The 22492-nt window shown below is 40.3% G+C and overlaps 1 protein-coding gene across 12 annotated transcripts in view; it reads right to left on the reverse strand.

The window, feature by feature from the left end:
* Positions 1-219: 219 nt before the first annotated feature.
* The window catches only part of TDRD3 (tudor domain containing 3), a 220080-nt gene continuing 197807 nt past the window's right edge, over positions 220-22492 (reverse strand). For 5 of the 12 annotated variants that reach the window (XR_012900634.2, XR_012900632.2, XR_012900626.2 and 2 more), the window contains 3 exons: positions 12586-12784; positions 9779-9914; positions 220-461 (listed from right to left, as the gene is read on the reverse strand). Coding sequence is in view for 2 of the 12 variants with exons in the window: in XM_075918923.2 (XP_075775038.1) it covers positions 9795-9914 (120 nt within the window). In the remaining 10 variants the exon portion in view is untranslated. Of the gene's footprint in view, positions 462-2950; positions 3016-6755; positions 6857-8938; positions 9185-9778; positions 9915-12585; positions 12785-22492 lie in introns of those variants that run through there. The other 7 variants (XR_012900627.2, XR_012900629.2, XR_012900630.2 and 4 more) reach the window with 7 other exon arrangements.

Here is a 22492-nt window from a genome sequence, read left to right on the forward strand (position 1 = left end):
ATAATTACGGGTGACGTTCTAACAAGTTTTATCATGGGTATTCTAGAAATATAAAATATTAAGCATCTAGTCCTGCTTCTATTTAATGTAATAGGAGTTTTGCTATTTCTTTAATGGATGCAGGATTGGATGCTAAGTCCACTCTAAATGAATAAAAAGGAGAACAGTGAAATTTAAGTAATACCTAAGGATAAGTAAAGTACAAGGCAAAGACCAGAATAGTGCACCATGTGTTTATTGATGGCAGCAATAACAATTTCATATGTAAAAAGTATTTTGCTTCATATAATTAAGAACTTTTAAAAAGTCTCTTTGTGCTGATCTGCTCTGGATTTTTCCTGATCATACCAGCCATCTTTCTTATATCCTGTTCCTTAGGAAAAGCCAGAAGTTCTGCTAGAAGTCTTGAGCAATGGAGAGAGAGAGGAGTGTCGATGACTTTTCCCCTCCCAAACGAATTGCTAAATGAAAAAAATAAGAGATATAAAAGACAAATCTGTTTTTGCACAATGAGTACTTAACTATTTTTCATCCAAAAAAGTATATATCTATTCTACAGGTTGAACCTCTCTAATCCAGAAACATCCGTCGTCCAGAATGATTTTAGTTAGATGGATGTCCAGTTTTCATGCATGTGGCCAAGTTTCCCGGGGTCTCAAAGTTTGTTTACAGTCCTGGCTGTCCGTGTTCTGTGCTCTTATTTAGTTCTAATTTACTCCTAAATGTCCTCTAAAAGCACTATAAAAGCAGTGGAAATGTTGGTAATTCTGCTAGACAATACTGACCTCCCGTGGTCTCGAAAATTCTCTCTTTTAGAAACAGGTCAGGTCTCAAGGGTTCCGGACTAAAGAGGTGCAGCCTGTATTGTACTTACAGAGAAATAACCCTTTATTTTTTTAAAATATTTTTGCCCCACCTCTCCATTTAAAATATTTGAGGTGGCTTACAAAATTAACAGAAAGGATATAATCCAACGTTACTGTGCTATAAAAAACTAAACAACTCTCTCCCAAACACTTCCAACCAATGACAGCCTATAAAAATGACATTTATATTTTGGTGAGAACTTCAAGCAGGATTTTCCAGGGACTTTGACAAAGAGGTTTAGAACAATTATCACTAAGCAAAGGGAGGTCTAAAAAATAAATAAATGTTTTTTAGGATCATCTTAGCCACTCACCAAAACCCTTAATGCATGAAAGCACAGGCATTTTCCTATTTTAGTTACTCACCTCCCTCCCCAGTGCACTACATTACAATGAGGTTATCTCTGGTAAAGGTGGACTAGACGGTATTTTAATTCAAAGTCAGGATCCTGATTCTGATACAATACTACATAGAGTGAGTAATGGTATGTCCTCTTGGGGTACAATCATTTATTTTATGATGAAGAAAGTTTATTATACACTTATCTGGTGAAATTATGTTAATGTTAGTTTATAAATCGATGTTCTATACTGACTTAGTAATACTGGAGATTGCTTTGTTAGGGCTTGTTCTGTCTTGTTAGACATCATTGTGCTATTGCATGAGTGAGGTACATGTGTATCTAAATAGATAAAAGATGCAGCAAATTACAAGAGGGAATGAAAAAACTAAGGTGCCAGCATAATCAAGACCTTGAGGCCCTAATGGCTGAAAAGTGCAGACTGACGAGCCGAAAGTCCAAAAGGTATCTATCCTAAATCAAGAACAAGATAAGCAGATGGAAGATAGCTGTGAAAACAACCAGCTTATGATTAATAATCCTAACACTGCTGATGAAAGAGAACTGTGAAAACAACATATTTGTGATTAATGATCGATCCAAGGATGACATAGCAAAATCTATAAGCTAAAAGATTGGTGACAGCAAGGGGGACTGGGTTCATTCTGTAACAATGGAGCTTCGGTATGCATCTGACAGAGGTCCTAAAAAAGACACTAACAAGGCCTCAGACCAATTTCCTTTATAGATTCTGTTGGATTCCTCCCACATTCCACAAAGCAATCCTCGTAAAATAGAGCTTTCAGATATACTTCAGTGTCCAAATGGATTAGTAAAACATAGGGGGTACGTCTAGACTGGCAAGCGTCCGATTTTCCGCAAATGCTTTTAACGGAAAAGTTTTCCGTTAAAAGCATTTTTGGAACAGAGCATCTAGATTGGCACGGACGCTTTTCTGCAAAAGCACTTTTTGCGGAAAAGCGTCCGTGCCAATCTAGACACGCTTTTGCGCAAAAAAGCCCCAATCGCAATTTTCGCGATCAGGGCTTTTTTGCGCAAAACAAATCTGAGCTGTCTACACTGGCCCTTTTGTGCAACAGCTTTGCGCAAAAGGACTTTTGCCCGAATGGGAGCAGCATAGTATTTCCTCAAGAAGCACTGATTTCAGACAGTAGGAAGTCAGTGTTCTTGCAGAAATTCAAGCGGCCAGTGTAGACAGCTGGCAGTTGCTTTTGCGGAAAAACTTGCCAGTCTAGACACAGCCATAGTCCTAAAATGAAATACAAACTCTTACTTCTGAGATGGTTAAAAGTGTAACACATTTCTGGAAAGTGAACAGCTCTGTCAATTTTTCAAAAGATTCTTGCAGACACTGAATGGGGGGCGGAGAGGGAAGGAGGGTGCAAAGGAGGGAATTAACTTGTATGACAAATTCCATAAGGAATAAAATCAGAAGACTGTTTTACTTGGAATCATAATTTTAGCTAGTCTCATGGGGTAGTGATGTTAGTCTGTATCTACAAACACAGCAAGGAGTTCTGTGGCACCTTAAAAACTGACAGATTTATTTGGGCATAAGCTTTCATAGGTAAAAACTACATCTTCAAATGTATGGAGTCATCTGAAGAAGTGGTTTTTACCCACAAAGAGCTTATGGCCAAATAAATCTGATTAGTCTTTAAGTGGCACAGAATTCCTCATTGTTTTTATATTATTGAGTTTATAAATGTAATGCAGGCTCACATTTAGACAGACAATATCCTCCAGTTGCTTCTCCTATTATCTTTGATACCACTTCACTTCTTTTCCTAATTACAGAATTAGAGGACAAAAAACTATAAATACAACTTTGCCTTAAGATATTAATTTTTTTGGTATAAAAATAGAATACTTTTGCCATGAATTATAATAAACATTTTGCTCCTTGTAATAATTTTCTGTGTTTGATATTGGAAGTTTCGCAAATGCAATCTCAAAGTTAATAATAAAAATGAAAGTTGGTTATCATCAGATTTAAACATGTTATTAATATAAAACATGCACACAAATCCACAAACACCAGTGTATAATTTTCACATTTTAAAATAGCTTATATTAGTCATAGTTACTGACATGTCACATAATATGCAAGACAAACAACTCATTTAATTTTTTTAACCTTGTGCAACTGAAGATTCGTATTAGTGTGCAAATGATCTAGAATCATAGTGATTTGCAAAGACAATGAATATTGGATATGTATAACCCCGTTACATTTTATATTTGAGCTGCATAAATAAACACTAAACTACATTGGGACTGATAACATTAGCCAAGGTACCACTGGCTATTAAATACATTTGGCCAATAACCTTATTTCCCTGCTTCGGTTTTGCTGCATTTCACCACCATTTTAACAGTGATTCCAGCCAAGAAATCTTTCTCCCATGCTTCCAGTTTGCCAGACACGGACACCAGCCTTCTGGTGAAGCTGTGTGTATGGTCTCAGTAAGACCCATAATTCAGGGAATGGACCCTGAATCAATTGTGCAATGACAATAACTCTGAGAAGCCAGCAGCAGAGGGAATTGAGCAGATGGAATCTCAGTGCAATGGCAGTTTCTTCCATAATAAAGTGCATTAATTTATGGAGTGGCATGACTGAATGTACTGCGTGGGATATCCTACTATAAATCCAGCCCAGGGCACAGGCTGATATGGAACCATTGTGGACATAGCTTGCATGGGTCTGGTCTGGGTAGGATTTTGCAGAGGGGATGTTCCACCCATACTATGCAATGAATACCACTTGGCTAGGTCTAGATTGGCATGATTTTCCACAAATGCTTTTAATGGAAAAGTTTTCCGTTAAAAGCATTTGCGGAAAAAAGAGCGTCTAGATTGGCACGGACGCTTTTCCGCAAAAGCACTTTTTGAGGAAAAGCATCCGTGCCAATCTAGACGCTCTTTTGCACATTTTCGCGATTGGGGCCTTTTTGAGCAAAACAAATCTGAGCTGTTTACACTGGCCCTTTTGCGCAAAAGGACTTTTGCCCGAACGGGAGCAGCATAGTATTTCCGCAAGAAGCACTGATTTCTTACATGAGATCATTAGTGCTCTTGCAGAAATTCAAGCGGCCAGTGTAGACAGCTGGGAAGATTTTCTGCAAAAATTTGCCAGTCTAGACACAGCCCTAGTGTTTCTGAGGTGAGAGGACACGGACTTTTCTTGGTCATATGCTAAATTACCTTGCTGTCTTGGGAATTTTTCCCTTTAATTTTGGCAACTGAGCAGTCACAATTTATTCTTGACTCATGTTTGGCACTTTGTTTAGTATCTTGTTCCACACACAAAAGCTCATGATACTATTTTTTTTTAAAGTTACAGGCTAACATAGCTACCCTTCTGAGACTTCCATAATAGAATTATTTTAAAAAATTGAGATTATTTAATTTAGTGAAATGAAAATAAGGGATTTAAGGGGCAACCAAAATTAACTATCATCTTACTCTCCTTCATATTGCAAGAACAAAAGGATATTGACTTAAAATGAAAGTCAACAAATTTTAGTCTCTAAAAAGAACATTTTGCCGTGAGATAAAAGAGTGAAATCCTAGAATTTCGCATTGGCCGCTCTGGGGCCAGGATCTAATTTATAGAGTATAAAGGATTCAAAAAAGTATTAGGCATTTATATAATTAATGATAACATTCTCAATTACATAATAGGTAAAAATATAGAAAGGGGGATGGGTAGCAACCCTCATATTTCCCAACATAAGGAAACCACTAACTGATTTTTAGGAAGAAACTTTTTCCAATGAGCAAATTATTCTATCAGGGTACATCTACACTATATAGATCGAAACTGCCGCTCTCTATCTTCCAGAGTTTGAATTAGTGGTCTACTTAAGATAGCTAATTCAAAGTGAGAGGGACACTCCAGCTGATGCTGGTAACCCTGCTTTCATGAGGAGTAAGGGAAGTTGAAGGGAGAGTGTTCTCCCTCTGAGTTCTTGTAGTGTGGAGAGTGCCAAAGCCAAATTAAACTACTGTGGCTTCAGCTACACAATTAATGTAGCTGAAGTTGCTATCTTAATTCGACCTTGTCCTGCAGTTTAAACATACACTCTATGGCAAATAAGATCTTCCTAACATTGTTGCAAACTGTCTAATGTTTTTTTTAAGGATCTCTCTAAATTATAGTTAGATGGAAAAATACCTGCACAACAAACAAACATACTCTATAGTTAGTAATTAAATTATGCTAAGAAAACTGATAAATATAATTTATTTTAAAATAGAGGATTTTTTAAAATGTGTCTCATGAAACTAACTATAATTGCTCAGCATGTTTTATCCTAAGTCCCAATAAAAAGCCCCTGAAATATCGCTATACTTTACCCTCATAGTTAAAAATTATTCTGCAGCTGAAGGAATTAAATTTTTCCTTTTTCAGTTCATCATAGAAGCTATTTATTTCAACATTTGCTGAGAAAGATACATCAAATAGCTGTTTCTCTCCCAGAACTTGGGGTTTTAAAATACAGTGAGGAAGAACGGATTAGTTAAAAAAGTAGAACAAACCAGATGAAAATGTGGGATATGATTGGAGGACTAACAGCACCCAGGTTTCATTATCCTACATTCTCACTGCAAAGTAGATAGACTACCAGCCCAAGCTGAAGTGAAACCCTAACTAAAGTCATACCTGCTAATTGTCTTAAAAGCGCCCTCAAAACTGGGTTAGGATTCAGTATGGAGAGAAGAGGATTTGGGTTGAGACCAACATTAATCTAGACTAATTCTGTAGTGAAACCATACTCTAGAAAATGGACCTTGAAAAGGAATTTAGAGCAATATATTCCAAGCAATGAGAGGAGGAAGAGGACAGAAAAAGCCAACCACAAATTAAAGTACTTGCTTAATAAAAATAAACAAGAAAATGAGAGGCAAGTGAAAAAGATTCACTGGTTAATGCTTACCAAACACGATGACTTTTAAGACCTATCACTTCACTCATTATAGACTCTTGATCAACACTTAAAAATTGAAGGATTTATTAGATCCTCAAGTAAGAAAAAAAGCTAACACACAGGGCATACTTGGTAACTCAGCTGTTAACTGTATTATAGTTTTAATTTGGTAACATCATGCTTTTTGAGTATCTAGAGCAGTGTTTCTTAAACTTTTTAAGACCAAGGAACATGAAACAATTTTTTTTTTATGAGGAACACTAAGCATTTTTTGTTGAGCAGAGCAAAAAAAAAAGGGGGGGAGAGTCGGGGGGAAGTTATCGAGCAAAAAAAAAGGTTGAAGGTCGCCTGGCCCCTTTAAGGGTGGCCATTTTGAACTCTGTTGTTCTCCAAAGCACACCTCTGACTGCATCGCAGCGCACCAGTGTGTTGCGGAACACAATTTAAGGAACACTGATCTAGAGATTATATGGTTTGCTTTTTTAATTTTGTTAGTATAGATGCCAATTAAATTTTCAGAGAATGAATCATCGACATTTTAAAATCAGAAACTACAAAGAAATTAATATACTATGGCTACAATGAGATCTTACCTAACAATTCAGACAGTGAAGATTTGCAGTTTTTTGTGTGAGCTTAAGTCCAGTATTCTTTCATATAACACTTCCATGTTTGGTCCATTGAGATCTAGGCTCTAAAGTGAGAGTTGTGAACTCTTTGTTGGGCTCATCAAGTCAACACAAAAAGAGAAGTTACTTGGCTGTGTATATGGCTCATAATGGGCCAGATCATGAGAGTCTTGGATCAAGGAAGATAATACTGATTTCAGTAGGAATTTCACCTATGTATATGAGAGGAGAGTTTGGAAGGTTGGACATGGAATACAAGGAACAGGCATCTGGACAGGAAAAAACAGGAGCAGTCCCCTGGTAACAAATTCCACAGACTGACTGTAACTTGTGTGAAGGAGTATTGCCTTATGTTCTTTTTAAACGTGCTGCCTACTAAATTCATTGGGTGACATATGGTTCATGTGTTATGTGAAGGAATAAATAACACTTCCTTTTTCACTTTCTCCACACCATTCATGATTTTACATACTTGTATTATATACCCCCTTAGACATTGCTTTTCTCAACTGAACAGTCCCAGTCTTTTTAATCTCTTCTCATATGGAGGTTGTTCCATATTCCTAACTTTGTATTGCCCTTCTTGGTACTTTTTTCAAACTCTAATATAGCTTTTCTCAGATGGAACAGAAATAATTTGATTCAATATTTGAGGTGGAAAAATATGATGGACCTACACTGTAGCACTATGGTATTTTCTGTCTTATCTATCTTTTCTAGAGGTTCCTAATATCCCGCTGCCTTTTTTAACTGCTGCTATACATTGAGTGGACACTTTCAGAGAACTATCTACAATGACACCAACGTCTATTTATTGAGTAACAACAGCTAACTTGGACCACGTGGTGCCACTTCCCCTCCACATGACATACTCTAATATTCCTATATATTTGTACTCCGGTATTATCATGTCCCATGGATTATCATGATTCCACAACGTTTCTGCGATGCCAGTTATATCAATGAACTAATTTATTACCAGGCACTCAAGTTCACTCATCTTAAGACTCCTTGCAGTTGTATGAAAGCATTTATAAAATGTATCACTATTTAGCTCTATGCCTTCATGTGACATAATTAAATTGGATTCTTGTTTGTCTGCATTTCTTTAATTCCTGCCTGTGCTTTTATCAAACTCTATTCCTCATCTCTTGAATAGGATATAGAGTATCCCTGTTAATAAATCCTTCCCTAAGGGATGTGTCTACTCAAACTATGTGCTCCTCCACATATGTCAGCTTCCCACCACCACCCCCAGGCTTTGTTTAAAAACTCCTCTGTGGCATTTTTAATTTTGCATGCCAGCAATCTGGTTTCATGTTGGTTTAGGTGGAGCCCAAACTTCCTATATAGGTTGTTCCTTTCCCAAAAGTTTCCCTGGCTTGTAATAAACCTAAATCCCTTCTCCAAACACCATTATCTCATCCACTCATTGAGACTCTGAGATTCTGCCTAACTAACCTACCCTGACTATGGAACCAGAAGCATTTCAGAGAATACTACCATGGTGGTTCTGGGCTTCCAATTTTTCTTAAAACCCCAAATTTGGCCTCCAGAACCTCTCTTCTGCCTCTCCCTATGTCAGTCGTGCCTACATCTGCCACAACTGAGCATTGTGCATGAGTTGATCTAGATGGCATGAAAGGTCTGAAACTTTTGTACCAAACTGGCAATTCACCAAGAGACTCTCCCGGTCATTACTAGCCCCACTATCTGTATGTCCAATAATTAAATCCCTCATTAGTATTATCTGTCTTTTCCTAATAACTGGGATTCCTTCCTAGAAGGGGTATCTTCTGTCTGAGAGAATATTGTGACATCATCTGAAAGAAGGATCCCAAGTACAGACTACTCCCCAGTAGTAATGCTGGGCAGGCAAGGGAAGCTCTCATGTCCTGACACAGCTCCCAGGAATGAGTGCTGGGTGGGGGGATAGATTGAAGCAAGCCCCTTGTGTCCCAAAACCTTTTTTCCCACAGAAATGCTGTGGGGGAGGGGAAGAGAAAAGGGGAGTGCATTGGGTGTGGAGGAAGTCAGATGGGGTCCCACTTGCTTTGGGTCAAGGACCCTGATCTGTCTCTGTGAACACATGCCACCTATCACAAGGCAGGCAAAGATATATACTGCATTCAGTGCAATAAACTGGATAGATCCATTCTGCTGTTAATATTCAGATATACCTCATCAAAACATTCAAGGAAAAAAATGCCAAATATATATTTTTTATCTGTCTATGTTTAGTCTACACAATTATGTCAGCACAATTTATAACCTAAACAAGATATTATCTCTTTATAGTAAAAACAAAACAAAACAAAACTGAATCAACACAGAACAGTATCAAATTTATTCTCCAAAAGCTTTTTTCTCTGCCTGATAGCAAAGGGTTGATTCTGAAAAAACAGACAATAGTAAATTTTTATTTTAAAGATTACACAATGTTTTATCATTACCTATACAAAATATTTTAAAGGAAAATACGGAACTTTTTAATTGAGTATAATTGTTAAAACCAAGTATTTTACAAAGACACAAACACTCTAGTACATGCATTAAGCTGTAATAATAGTCATTTCTATGTGTGGGTTTTTGGCTTAAGGCCTCATAATACTACTGAAAAATGCTATTTTTACAATACAAAGCAGGCCATGTCATGTTATTGCTTACTTATTTCAATAAAACTTTTTATAAGAAACACCCATTCTTCCCCTTTAGGAACTTTAAATTGTAAATATGGACCTAGTATTGCATAATAGAAATTACCATAATTTATTGTACTTATTCAATCTACTCAGCACTGGAAACTCAACTCTGAAGGCCTCCAGGCAACCCTATCATTGGCAAAGCTTCAGAAAATAATTTGACAAAGTTATTTTTCTTTTCAAATGCAGCAACTCTGAAGAAGTCATATTATAACCAGTAGGGTACCAGATGTACTTTTGTTGAAACTGAAACCCACAAATAAAATGTCACCATCACATATTTACCTTTTATTTTTTCCTATTAGTTTCTAGCCCTTGGGGGCTGATAAAACTGTTGGGTTGGTCGCGTGGACCGTCTTGGCTGGCCATCACCTCCTCTGCGGAATTCTAGAGTTTGTTCATAAGCATCTTCCTCCTCCTCCTGCAGGTAAACAGCATTGTTTTAAATGTAGACAGTAAATAAATGTATTACATAAGAATAGAAACTGCTGCTTTTATGCTGATAATCACACAGGAAACTACCATCATGTGGAAATCACCATAATAGATCACTCTTTCAAACTGTTTCAAAACTAGATCTCAGAAACAGTAGAAATAGATATAAGGGAGCTGAAGCAAAGACAGACATATATAAAATTACAAATTCTTTTCCAAAAGTCATACAAGCAATATAATCAAGAAGCAAGATAATTTTGCCCAAACTAGTGACAGCTGGAGAAAGTAGCTTGAAAGATTAGAAACATAAGCAGAATGTAACAAAGAGAAATTCAACAAGGAAAAATGCAAGTGACGAAATCTTGGGAGATCTGTTCAGAAATGCAGATCTGACACATGAGCAGTAATGCTGTAAAGACCAACAAGCAATAGTAGACAGCATATTAGATGTTAATTTGTGATGTGCCATGGTAATAAAAATAGAATCTCTACACTCAGAGGCACCAAGTAATATCACCGAGAAGTAATTACACACCTAGAATATTGCATTCTGTCCTGCGCACTTAAAAAAAAAAAAAGATATTGACAAATTACAGGGAGTTCACAGAAGAGCAACAAAAATAATTAGGGGGTTGGAGAGATTGACTTATGAAGGAAGATTAAAAGCGCTAAATATATAGCTTCTCTAAGAAATATTTTAAAGCGCAGAATGTTAGCTGTCTACAAAATTTAAAGGGTGTATACATTAAGAATGGGAAAGAAATATACTGTGTGGCTCAAGAGGACACAATTAAGAAAAATGGCATGACAAAGGGATATTTAGGCTTAATATCGGGGGGAAAATACTGACATGAGTCCCTGGTTACTGATCAGAACTGCTTGGAAAACTGGTGCAAGCAAACAATATGTACTTTAATACAGCTAGATATAAATGTATACATTCAGGAACAGAGAACGCAAAACTCTACTTGCAGCATGGGGAACTATATCCTGGGAAGCAGTGACACGGAAAAATATTTGGGGATCATCATAAATAACCAGTTGAACATGACCTCTCACCTCAGTGTGATACTATGGCTGAAAGAACTAATGTGACTGTGGGATTCATAAATAGTGGAAATCTTGAGTACGAGTAGAGAGATGACTTTACCTCTGTATATGGTACTAGTGTGACCTCTGTCAGAATAGTGTGTCCAGTTCTGGTATCCACAATACAAGAATATTCTTCAAAAATTGGAAAGGGTTCAGAAAACAGTCATGAGAATCATTAAAGGATTAGAAAACAAAGAGCTCAATCTATCTTAAAGAAGAGACATTTAATAGGTAATAATTACAATGTGAAGGTAGCTACATGGGGAACAAATGTTTCATAATGATCTCTTTAATCTAGCAGAGGAATATACAACATGTTCCAATGCCAGGAAGTTGAAGCTAGACAAATTAAAATGGGAAATGAGTATCTTTTTAACTGTCAAAGCAATATAACTACTGGAATTATTTAACAATAGTGAATTCTTCATCTCTGACAAATTTTAAATGAAGACTTAGATGTTCTTCTAAAGATTTTATAATGGAGATTGCCTATCTCCTAGAACTGGAAGGGACCTTGAAGGTCATTGAGTCCAGTCCTCTACTTTCACAGCAGGACCAAGTACCATCCCTGACAATTTTTTGCCCCAAATCTCTATACAGCCTCCGCAAGAATTGAACTCACAACACTGGGTTTAGCAGGCCAATGCTCAAACCACTGAGCTATTCCTCCCTCCCTTGGAGATGTGCTCCAAGAATTACTTTGAGGAAGTTCAAAGGACCGTGTTATATAGGAGGTCATACTAGATTATCACAATGATCCCTTTCAGACCTTGGAATCTATGAATCTGTGACTGTTAAACAATCCCTCACAGCAGGAAGTGAAAGCTCAAGTTTTTGAGATATTAAAAGGTAGCCTGGATGAAGTGTGAGAGACTGTTTAACAGTCACCGATTTATAGATTCTAAGGCCTGGAAGGGATCAATGTGATAATCTAGTGCCTGGAGCACATCTTTAGAAGAACATCTAAGTTTTGATGTAAAAAGTGTCAGAGATGGATAATTCACTACTGGTAAGTTATTCCACTAGTTATATTGCTTTGACAATTAAAAACAATCCTGCTCTGGGGATTGACAAGATGACCAACACAAGAAGATGTGTGTCAAAGTGGAGTCTCCTCATCAAATACAACATATTCTGTTCAAGAAAACAATTATTTTTTACTGAGGAGTTTTTCAGAGAAGTAGGATAGAGATTGTGAAAAGTGGAAAAAAGGGGGCATTAGTGGTTGATCTCCATCCTTAATCTTATGTTATCCATCACTGAATATCAAGTAGAGGAAACTACTATATAACTTTATAAGAAAAATGCTAATAGAGGGCTACAGGGAAATGTTAGCTCAAGAGACAGAACAGAAATCCCACACAGTGAGTAAATCACTTTTGGTTCCCTCTTGCTGGTAGATTTCCTCATCATGAACAGGAATGTAAACCCATACAAGAAAGAGGACAAGGGAGAATTAGGATGAAAAGACCAAGATGATGATAATTAAGGCTTATTGGTTGCTTAAAAATTCACTACGAATCCGCAAGCATTGAAAACTGATACAATATAGTGAAGTTACTCACCTTGGTGCAGTAACTGTCGTTCTTCAAGATGGTCCCCGTGGGTGCTCCACTGTAGGTGCTGGGCTCGTCCCGGTGCCGCAGAATGGAGACTCTTCAGTAGCAGTACTCGGCCGGACTGCGCATGCACGGCAGCATCTCGCGGCATTCGCGCTCTTTTCTGTGCTCGGCCCCTACCAGTTCCTTGAGGCTGCCTTGGAATCTGTGAAACAGTAGAAAGAAAGAGAGACCCAAAGTGGAGAGGAGGGCGGGTAGTGGAAGACCCACAGGGACCATCTTGAAGAACGACAGTTACTGCACCAAGGTGAGTAACTTCGCTTTCTTCTTTGAGTGGAGTCCCCATGGGTGCTCCACTATAGGTGACTAAGCAGCAGTACCCTCATGTGCCGGAAGGTGGGATACAGAGTACCTGTTTGTCTGCTGATGAGAGCACCACTTATGCCACCACAGCGTCGAGAGCCACTTTTGTCAGATAGAGTAGTGTTTAACAAAGGTGGCATATGAAGACCACGTGGCTGCTCTGCAAATGTCTTTCAGAGAAACTCCTTTGAGAAAAGCTGTTGATGCTGCCATTGCTTGTGTGGAATATGCTCGGGGTTGTGTTGGGAGTGGTAACCCCTTAGAGGCATAAGACTGTGTTATACACATGGTTATAAGTTCACAAATATACTGGGACGATAATGGTTGTCCCTTACTTTTGTCGGCTAGAGAGACGATTAGCTGGTCAGTTTTCCTAAAACATCTCGTGCGGTCTACGAATGTCTAGTGTATGGAGAGACATTTCATGTGAAGAGGAGTGAGGCTTAGGGTAAAAAGATGGCAGGATAATAGGTTAGTTGATATGGAAGGACGAACAAACTTTTGGTATAAATGCTGGATGTGGCCTTAAGACTACCCCGTCTTTGTTAAAGATAGTGTAGGGTGGAATTGTCATTAGTGCTGATTGCTCACTGACTGCGTGCTGATGCAACTGCGAGGAGGAAAGCTAGTTTCATGGTTAAGGTGCGCAAAGGTATGGTAGCTAATGATTAAAATGGCAACATGGTTAGGACACTCAAAACAATGTCCAAGTTCCATACTGGGGGAAAAGGTTTACGAGGAGGACTTATATTCGATAGACCTTTCATGAATCTCTTAGTAGTTGGGTAAGCGAAAAGGGTGGTTTCCTCAACAGGCTGTCGAAAGGCCAAGATCGCCACGAGGTGAACTCTGAGAGAAGCTAATGCTAGACCTGTGTTTTTTAGATGTAGCAAGTAATCGAGGACACGAAGTGGAGCGGAATACGGGAGCAGCTGCTGCAAGGAACACCAGGAAGCGAAGCTGTGTCATTTTGAGAGTTCAGTATTTCTCGTTGTCTGCCATCTACTGTGAATGAGTACGTTTTGAATCTGAGTAGAGCAGAAGGATTCAGCAGGATTCAACCAACTAGGAGCCATGTCGTGAGTTGTAAGGTATGTATTTGTGAATGTCGTAATGTCCCTTGATTCTGAGTGAGAAGGTTTGGAAGGGTTGGCAACTGGTATGGTTTGCATGGTGACATGCGCCGAAGGAAGGGCCCATGCTGGTGCTATTAATATGACTGTGGCGCTGTCCGTTTTTATCTTCTGCAGGACTCTGAGAATGAGAACTGTAGGTGGGAATGCATAGAGGAGAGGTCCGCTCCAGTTGAGGAGAAACGCGTCGCCGAGGGAGTCCAGACCAAGTCCAGCCCTGGAACAGTACTTCTGACATTTGGTGTTTTGAAGCGTGGCGAAAAGGTCTATTAGGGGAGTGCCCCGCCGTTGGAAGAGAATATGGAACACTCGTCGTGCAGTTCCCACTCATGCTCCAGCGCAAAATTTCTGCTGAGAAAGTCTGCCCGAATGTTCGTGATGCCAGATAAGTAAGAGGCCACTGGTGTTATACCATGGCGAATACACCAGTTCCAAAAGCAGATCGCTACCATGTAGAGGGAGCGGGAGTGAGCTCCATCTTAGCAGTTCACATAATACACTGAAGTGACATTGTGAGTATCCTCACGGTGGTATTGCAGATATGACTGAGGAAAGATCTGCAATTATTGAAGAATGCCCGAAGCTCCAGAAGGTTTACATGGAGCCGTGTCTCAGAAAGTGACTAGCAGCTTTGGATTGAAATGTTGTCCATTTGTGCTCCACAGCCCAGAAGGAAGGCTTCCAAGGTTATGTGATGAGATGGCAGTTGTGAGTGAAAAGGCATACCAGCAAGGAGATTTGTGTGGTTAATCCACCACTGGAGCAATTGGGTAACAGATGGTGGAGTGGTTACTGACCTGTGGAGGTCATGCCTCGTGTGGTCGTATACGGTCGCTAACCAATACTGAAGGCTGTGAAGACATAGTCTGGCGTAGCGGACGACATAAATTGTAGCTGCCATGTGGCCCGTGAGCTTTAGACAGGTAAATATCTGGACGGATGGACTGCCTCGAACAATTGCTATGAGGTCTTGGATAGTCTGGAGTCTCTGAACGGGTAAGTATGTTCTTGGGCACCGATGAATCCCAACTCCTGAGTCGGTTGAAAAATGGACTTTTGGTTGTTTATGAGTAGCCCAAGGGCATGGAAAGTTCTCATGGTGGTCTTGGGCATACCGAGAACATCGGTGCAAGAATGACCTTTCATAGGGGAATATGATAACCCCTTGACGGAGGTGTGCCGCAACTATCTCCAGGATTTTTTAGAATACTCTGGAGGCAGTGAAAAAGGCCAAAGGGAAGGATCCTGTATTGAAAGTAACTTTTTCCGACTATGAATCATAAGAATCATCTGTGCACAGAGTGGATTATGACATGAAAATATGTGTCCTAAAGATCGAGGGCCGCAAACCAGTCGTACTTATCTAACACAGGTATTATCGAAGCGACTGACATCATTTGGAAAAGTTGTTTCCATAAGAAATTATTCAGTTCCGGAGATCAAATATCAGTCACCATCCGTCCAACTTCTTCTCAGTGAGGAAATAACGGGAGTAGAAGTCCCTGCCTATGAACTGTGCTGTAACTGGTTCTATCGCACCAATGGAGAAGGTGGTCAACTTCAGTGCGCAGCAGAGTTTCATGAGATGGGTCCCTGAAGAGGCAATGGGGAGGGGGTGGGACTGGGGGAATGCTGATGAAGGGTATGGAGTATCCTGATTGGATTATTTCTAACACCCACCTGTCTGTGCTGACTGAGTCCCATTGATGGTAAAAGGGCCTCAGGCAGTGATGATATTGGTGACCTTGGTGACTTTTGCTGGTATTTGCGTTTGTCTGCGTACCCTTGACCGAGGCGTCAATCTGCTGTTTGGTATTCATTGGGGTCTGGGTGTGATTCCCCTGGTTTTGACGCCTCTGTGGTCTTTGTCTGTTCCATTGGAGATCAACGGCCCTCTGCTGGTTCTGCCATTGTTGTCAGACGTAAGGGTAGTCATAGCGTCTCTGATATGGAGGGTAACACCGATGCCTATACGGAGGGATGTACATACCCAGCGTCCGTAGTGTTGTGCGAGAGTCCTTGGAAGAGTGTTGCACACTATCCGTTTTCTCAGAAAATAGCTTGTCCCTGTCAAAGGGCAAATCCTCGACTTTAGTCTGGAGATCTTTGGGGACTGATGCCAACTGGAGGTAAGACGCTCGTCCACTACCGCCGTGGTGGCAGATCTTGCTGCTGTGTCTGCTACATCGGCTTCTGTACCTAATGACTGGAAGGTAGCCAACATGACACCAATATTTAAAAAGGGCTCTAGAGGCGATCCTGGCAATTACAGACCGGTAAGTCTAACTTCAGTACCGGGCAAATTAGTTAAAACAATAGTAAATAATAAAATTGTGAAGCATGTAGAAGAACATAATTTGTTGGACACAAGTCAACATGGTTTCTGTAAAGGGAAATCCTGTCTTACTAATCTATTAGAGTTCTTTGAAGGGGTTAACAAACATGCGGATAAGGGGAATCCAGTAGATATAGTATACTTGGATTTTCAGAAAGCCTTTGACAAGGTCCCTCACCAAAGGCTCTTGTGTAAATTACATGGCCATGGGATAAGAGGGAAGGTCCTTTCTTGGATTGAGAACTGGTTAAAAGACAGGAAACAAAGGGCAGGAATAAATGGTAAATTTTCAGATTGGAGAGGGGTAACTAGTGGTGTTCCAGAAGGGTCAGTCCTGGGACCAATCCTTTTCAACTTATTCATAAATGATCTGGACAAAGGGGTAAGCAGTGAGGTAGTAAAGTTGGCAGATGATACAAAACTGTTTAGGATAGTCAAGACAGAAGCAGACTGTGAGGAACTCCAAGAAGATCTCACCAAACTGAGAGATTGGGCAACAAAATGGCAAATGAAATTTAATGTGGATAAGTGTGAAGTAATGCACATTGGGAAAAATAACCCCAACTATACATATAGTATGATGGGGGCTAATTTGGCTACGACAAATCAGGAAAGAGATCTTGGAGTTCTCTGAAAACTTCCACGCAGTGTGCAGCGGCAGTCAAAAAGGCAAATAGGATGCTAGGAATTATTAGGAAAGGGATAGAAAATAAGACCCAGAATATCTTACTGCCCTTGTATAAAACTATGGTACACCCACATCTTGAATACTGTGTATAGATGTGGTCTCCTCACCTCAAAAAAGATATTTTGGCTTTGGAAAGGGTTCAGAAAAGGGCAACTAAAATGATTAGGGGTTTGGAACGGGTCCCATATGAGGAGAGGTTAAAGCGACTGGGACTTTTCAGTTTAGAAAAGAGGAGACTGAGGGGGGATATGATAAGAGGTCTATAAAATTATGAGTGGTGTGGAGAGGGCCGATAAAGAAAAGCTATTTAGGGAACTAATAAATAAAAGAACTAGAGGACACCAAATGAAATTAATGGGGAGCAGGTTTAAAACTAATAAAAGAAAGTTCTTCTTCACACAGCGTGTAGTCAACCTGTTGAACTCCTTGCCAGAGGAGGCTGTGAAGGCTAGGACTATAATAGAGTTTAAAGAGAAGCTAGATAATTTCCTGGAGGTTAGTTCCATAAAAGGCTATTAGCCAGGGGATAAAATGGTGTCCTTGGCCTCTGTTTGTCAGAGGCTGGAGAGGGATGGCAGGAGACAAATCGCTCAATCGGTGTCTTCGGTCCACCCTCTCTGGGGCACTTGGTGCTAGCCACTGTCGGCAGACAGGATACTGGGCTTGAAGGACCTTTGGTCTGACCCAGTACGGCCATTCCTATGTTCTTTTGTACATCCATGACTATCTGTAGGGCAACTCTGGCTGATGTATAGCCCTCATGGACAACCGATTTAAGTATGGGCTGCTTTGCTTCCGGCAGATGGTCTATCGGGGTGAGTTTCGTTAAACTGTCAAATATGTGGTTAGAAAGGTATGCTCTGTAGTTCACTATCTGGAGCGTGAGTGTCACAGATGTGTATACCTTCCTATCAAGTAAATCCAATCGCTTTGTGTCCTTCATCCACCACTACAGAGTGCGGTTGGGGATGGGTAAAAAGGAACTCCATCCCCTTAGGTGGCACAAAAATATTTTCTGTCTGCTCTTTTGCTAGTTGGTGGAGCAGAAGCTGGGGTTTGCCATATCTCTTCCGTGACCTCAAGTATAGCTTCATCAAGTGGTATGGCTATTTTTGCTCTGTGTAGAGGCTGAAGGTTTTTAAGGAAGTGGTGTTGCTTCTCCTTTATTTCATCTAGGTATATTTCCTGGCATATAGCTATCTTCTTGAAGAGTTCTTGGAATTGATGAAGGTCATCAGGTGGGGAGATGTCTCCTAGGATTAGGGCCTCATCCGGTGAGGAAGAGGAACAGTCCATGGAGGAAGTCTCCTGCCGTTGGTCCTCTGTGGTGGAAAGCTGAGTATCATCTGGTTAACATTGAGGAGACGCAGGTTGGCCTGTTGGAGTAGGAGGGGCTGGAGTTGGTGTGCAATCACAGCATGACCTTCCACGAGACCTAGAGAGGTAATAGTATGAGTGTCGACTAGGGAAGTGTCATTGGTAGTAGTCGTCGCGATAGTAAAGTCTTTCAAGAGGCGACCAACGATCAAAATAAGTGTACAAAGATTGTTCCCAATGAGATGAACAAATTGAACAGGGTGAATGGGAATGGGCACACAAGGCTCTAGATGTTGTTGGAGACAAAGAACAACAACTGCGGAGACGATGATGGTGAGTCATGGCAGCTGCTAGAAATGGTGAAAGTAGCCTTTGCCGTGGAAAACACAGGGATTGGTGCCGGTGCAAATCATGTAGTGTGGGAGACCTCGGTGCCGGTGGAGATGGTGACGGTGCCAGTGAAAAGCGCAACGAGCAGGAGCGTGAGTGGCTTCAGCGCAAATATGGACTCGGTGCGGTGCTGGGCACTTCATTGTCGGGCGCATCGGTGCTGGGCGTGTGCAGCATTGGTGCCGCAGGGTTTTGTGTCGGGGCAATCAGTGCCATATCATGCACCGAAGGCACGATCGGTGCCAGTGGTGAGCCCGGTGCTGCCAGTGCTTATGATGCTCTCAGAACAGATTCCGTCAGTGCCGAGGACGCGGCTGGTGCTGACATATATCTCGGTACCGGTTTTGGCAATTTCTTTGTTTCTAGTACCACGGAAGCCTTGGGACGCGGTTCTGAAGTACCCGACTTCCCTGGCTTATCTCCCGAACAAACTCTTCTCTGTGTAGTAACTGGCAGAGATCTTGTGGGCGATGCCCTGTGCTTCTTAGAAGTCTCTGTGGTAGGGGAAGAAGCTCTATGTTTCTGAGGGTGTGCGGAGGTGGCCGCGCTTCCATAACGTTCTGGTTGGAGCGCCTTATCGAATAAAGTCATACGGAGCCTCATCTCTCTGTCCTGTCTGGCCCTTGCAGTCATTTTTAAACAATGCGAACATTTCTGAGGGACATTGGATTCTCCAAGACAGCAAATGAAGCAGGAGTGGCTGTCTGAGGTAGGCACTCCCTCGTGACAAGTGTCATATTTCTTAAAGCCTGAAGAGGATGGCATTTCTTTCTTTCTTTTTTTAATGGGATATATATATATATATATTTTTTTTTTTTAAAAGTAACTAGTTAGATCTATGGCACTATTAACTATGGGATAAACTTGAGGGAAAAGGAATAGCTAGATTATAAGTTGGCTACAAACAAGGGAAAAAAAGTCATCTTTTTTTTCTCTTTTAACTAGGAGAATAACCAGAGGGATATTCGGGAGCGAGGAGAAGAAAAAACTAGGAATAGAACGAGCTCATGCAAAAGTAAAGGAAGAATTTGAGGAGAGCAGTTTACTCCGTCTTCAGCCTGAGGCGGTTGAGTGGAACTGGCGGGGGCCAGACCACGCGAGCACAGAAAAAAGCGCAACACCACAAGACGCTGCCGCGCATGCGCAGTCCGGCTGAGTACTGCTACTGAAAAGTCTCCGTTCTGTGGTGCCAGGGCAAGCCCGCACCCATGGCCACACCACTCGAAGTAGAACATACTTTTTGTCTCCTACAATACAGTATGGTTAGCAAAGAGTTAAGTGAAACACAGTAAAGTGTTCCATAACAAATGAGGTCCAGCAAGAGTGATGTCTTATTTTCATAAAAGGACAAATCTATTCTATTTATCCAGAAAATTAATCTGCAATCTTCTTTCCTAATCAGACAATAATCTGGCGGTTATTTTAGAAATGCATATTATTTTGAAAGATTTTTTAGCTATCCAGCTGCTCAAATGAAGGTCCCCTTTGTATAAACTAGGTTCTTGGACACAGCTAAGTTTCCTGGGGCACAAACAGATTTGATTGCATTATGAAGGGAGAGGCAGTCTACAACAGCTATACAAGAAAAGAAAACTGAATTTCCTGTACAGACTCAGAAGAGATGTTACATCTGATGCATTCACCATATCCAAAAGCAGAGAACAAATGATAGCAGTATAAAAACTCATGCAAATTAATATACAGCATACTGCACCTAACACTATAACGTTCTTCATAACATGAAATAACATTAACATAATCAATTTGTCACAAAATATTTGTGAGAAAGAAGTAAAAAGAATGTGAAGAAGGGGAAAGAAGGGTGATTATTTTAATCTATTTCAGACAAAGTATTATGCAAGGATATAGTAGTAATTTATAACTTTTCACATTAATTACAGGAAGAGCAGAAGGACAAATGTAGGCACATGGAGTTGGAAGCAAATGAGTAGTTATTTTTATCATCTTGAATGCCTGTTTAATCTTGAGAATAAACAATCACTTGAGTTAAACAAAATCATTGTTTTGGCTAAAAAGCAGCTCAAACCGACAAAAAGTAAAAGCTAGAAATTCTACACAACCTTTTATGCCTTAGTAAAATATTTTCAGACTGTAGGTTGGAAATTGAGGATTTGGATCTCTTTTCTTCTCTTGTATCTATCTCTTTGTATCTATTTTTCAATAGTTCATGTCTGAAAGGGTCTGGCAATTATTTAGTTCCTCAGGCTGTGTCCAGACTCAGGGGGTTTTTTTCGAAAAAAGTAGCCTTTTTTCGAAAAAACTTCACCTGCGTCTAGACTGCAGCCACATTCTTTCGAAATTAAATTGAAAGAATGCGGCTTTTCTTTCGACGGCGGTAAACATAATTCCACGAGGAAGAACGCCTTTTTTCGAAAGTGCTCTTTCGAAAAAAGGCGTTCTTGAAAGCAAACAGGGCTTTTTAGAAAGAGAGCATCCAGACTCACTTGCTGCTTTCTTTCGAAAAAGCGGCTTGCTTTTTTGAAAGTTCCGTGTGCAGTCTGGACGCTCTCTTTCGAAAGAGGCTTTTTCGAAAGTATCTTTCGAAAAAACCTCTTTCGAAAGAGGCTTGCAGTCTAGACATAGCCTCAATCTCCTGCAACAGAGTAAACATGGTTGATTAGCTCTGTATGACATTCTGAGAGCTGACTATTAGTTTCACTTGCACAGAAGTTGATGAGTGTCTATGAAGATACAGCTGTAGTTTTATGTTCCCAATTCTGTGACGTGTTTTGAAATTTTTAAATTTTTTAACAGATGCTTTATATTGACCTTGTAGTTAAGTTTCAGGAGTGGGCGTCAGAAGATTGAGATTCTATTCCTGGCTCAGAGATCAACTTTATTTTTGACTTCTCACGAGTCACTTCAATCTTTTTGTATCTCAATTTTGTCTTTAGAAAAGTGGGGACACAATATTTATTTCATAAAGGTGTTGCAACACTCAGTTAACTTTTGTTAGTAAAGAACCAGGGGGGCTGACAGACTTGCCAGGCCCCGAGGTAAGGTGTGGGGGAGCTCTGCACTCCCAGAAGGGGCGGAGCCGGGAACAGCCAGCTCTCAGCACCATCCAGAGTTCACTGTGCTGCCCCCTCTACTAGTCCTGAGAGCCGATCAGAGCCCACCACGTGGTGCAGCAGCAGCAATTTAAAAAAAAATAACCCAAGGCTCTGAGTGCTACTGCTCTTGCAGTGGGAGTGGCCAGGAACCCTGCACCCTTTTGAGTCACCGAGCTCTGGGACAACTGTTCTCTCCCTCCCATGACCATTGGCAGGCCCATAAAGAACTTTGAATATGGATGGAAGATGCTATAGAATAATAAAATATTGTCTCTACCTCTCATTAAGTCTCATTCATAGGAATGTGCAATGAAGGGATAAATCATGACCTATCGGACACTTCCATCTCCCTCTTCTCTTGCCCCCTAGCCTACTATGGGGAGTCAAGAACTACTGGCAGCATTATACCCTCTTATTCCTTGCATTTCCTGAGTTTAAAGGATGTGATTATACCTGTTCCCAAGCCCCTACACAATCCATGTTGCATCTCTTTCCTTTTCTCTCTAAAATATTTCTATATTAAAACACAGTTCAAACAAACTTAACACCACAAATTACTACACTAAATCCTTTTGACAGACTAATATAATGAATGCCGTAAGTTTCTTTATGC

This window comes from Pelodiscus sinensis, chromosome 1 (genome assembly GCF_052426305.1).
Source record: "Pelodiscus sinensis isolate ZL-2025 chromosome 1, ASM5242630v1, whole genome shotgun sequence".
Classification (NCBI taxonomy): domain Eukaryota; kingdom Metazoa; phylum Chordata; order Testudines; family Trionychidae; genus Pelodiscus; species Pelodiscus sinensis.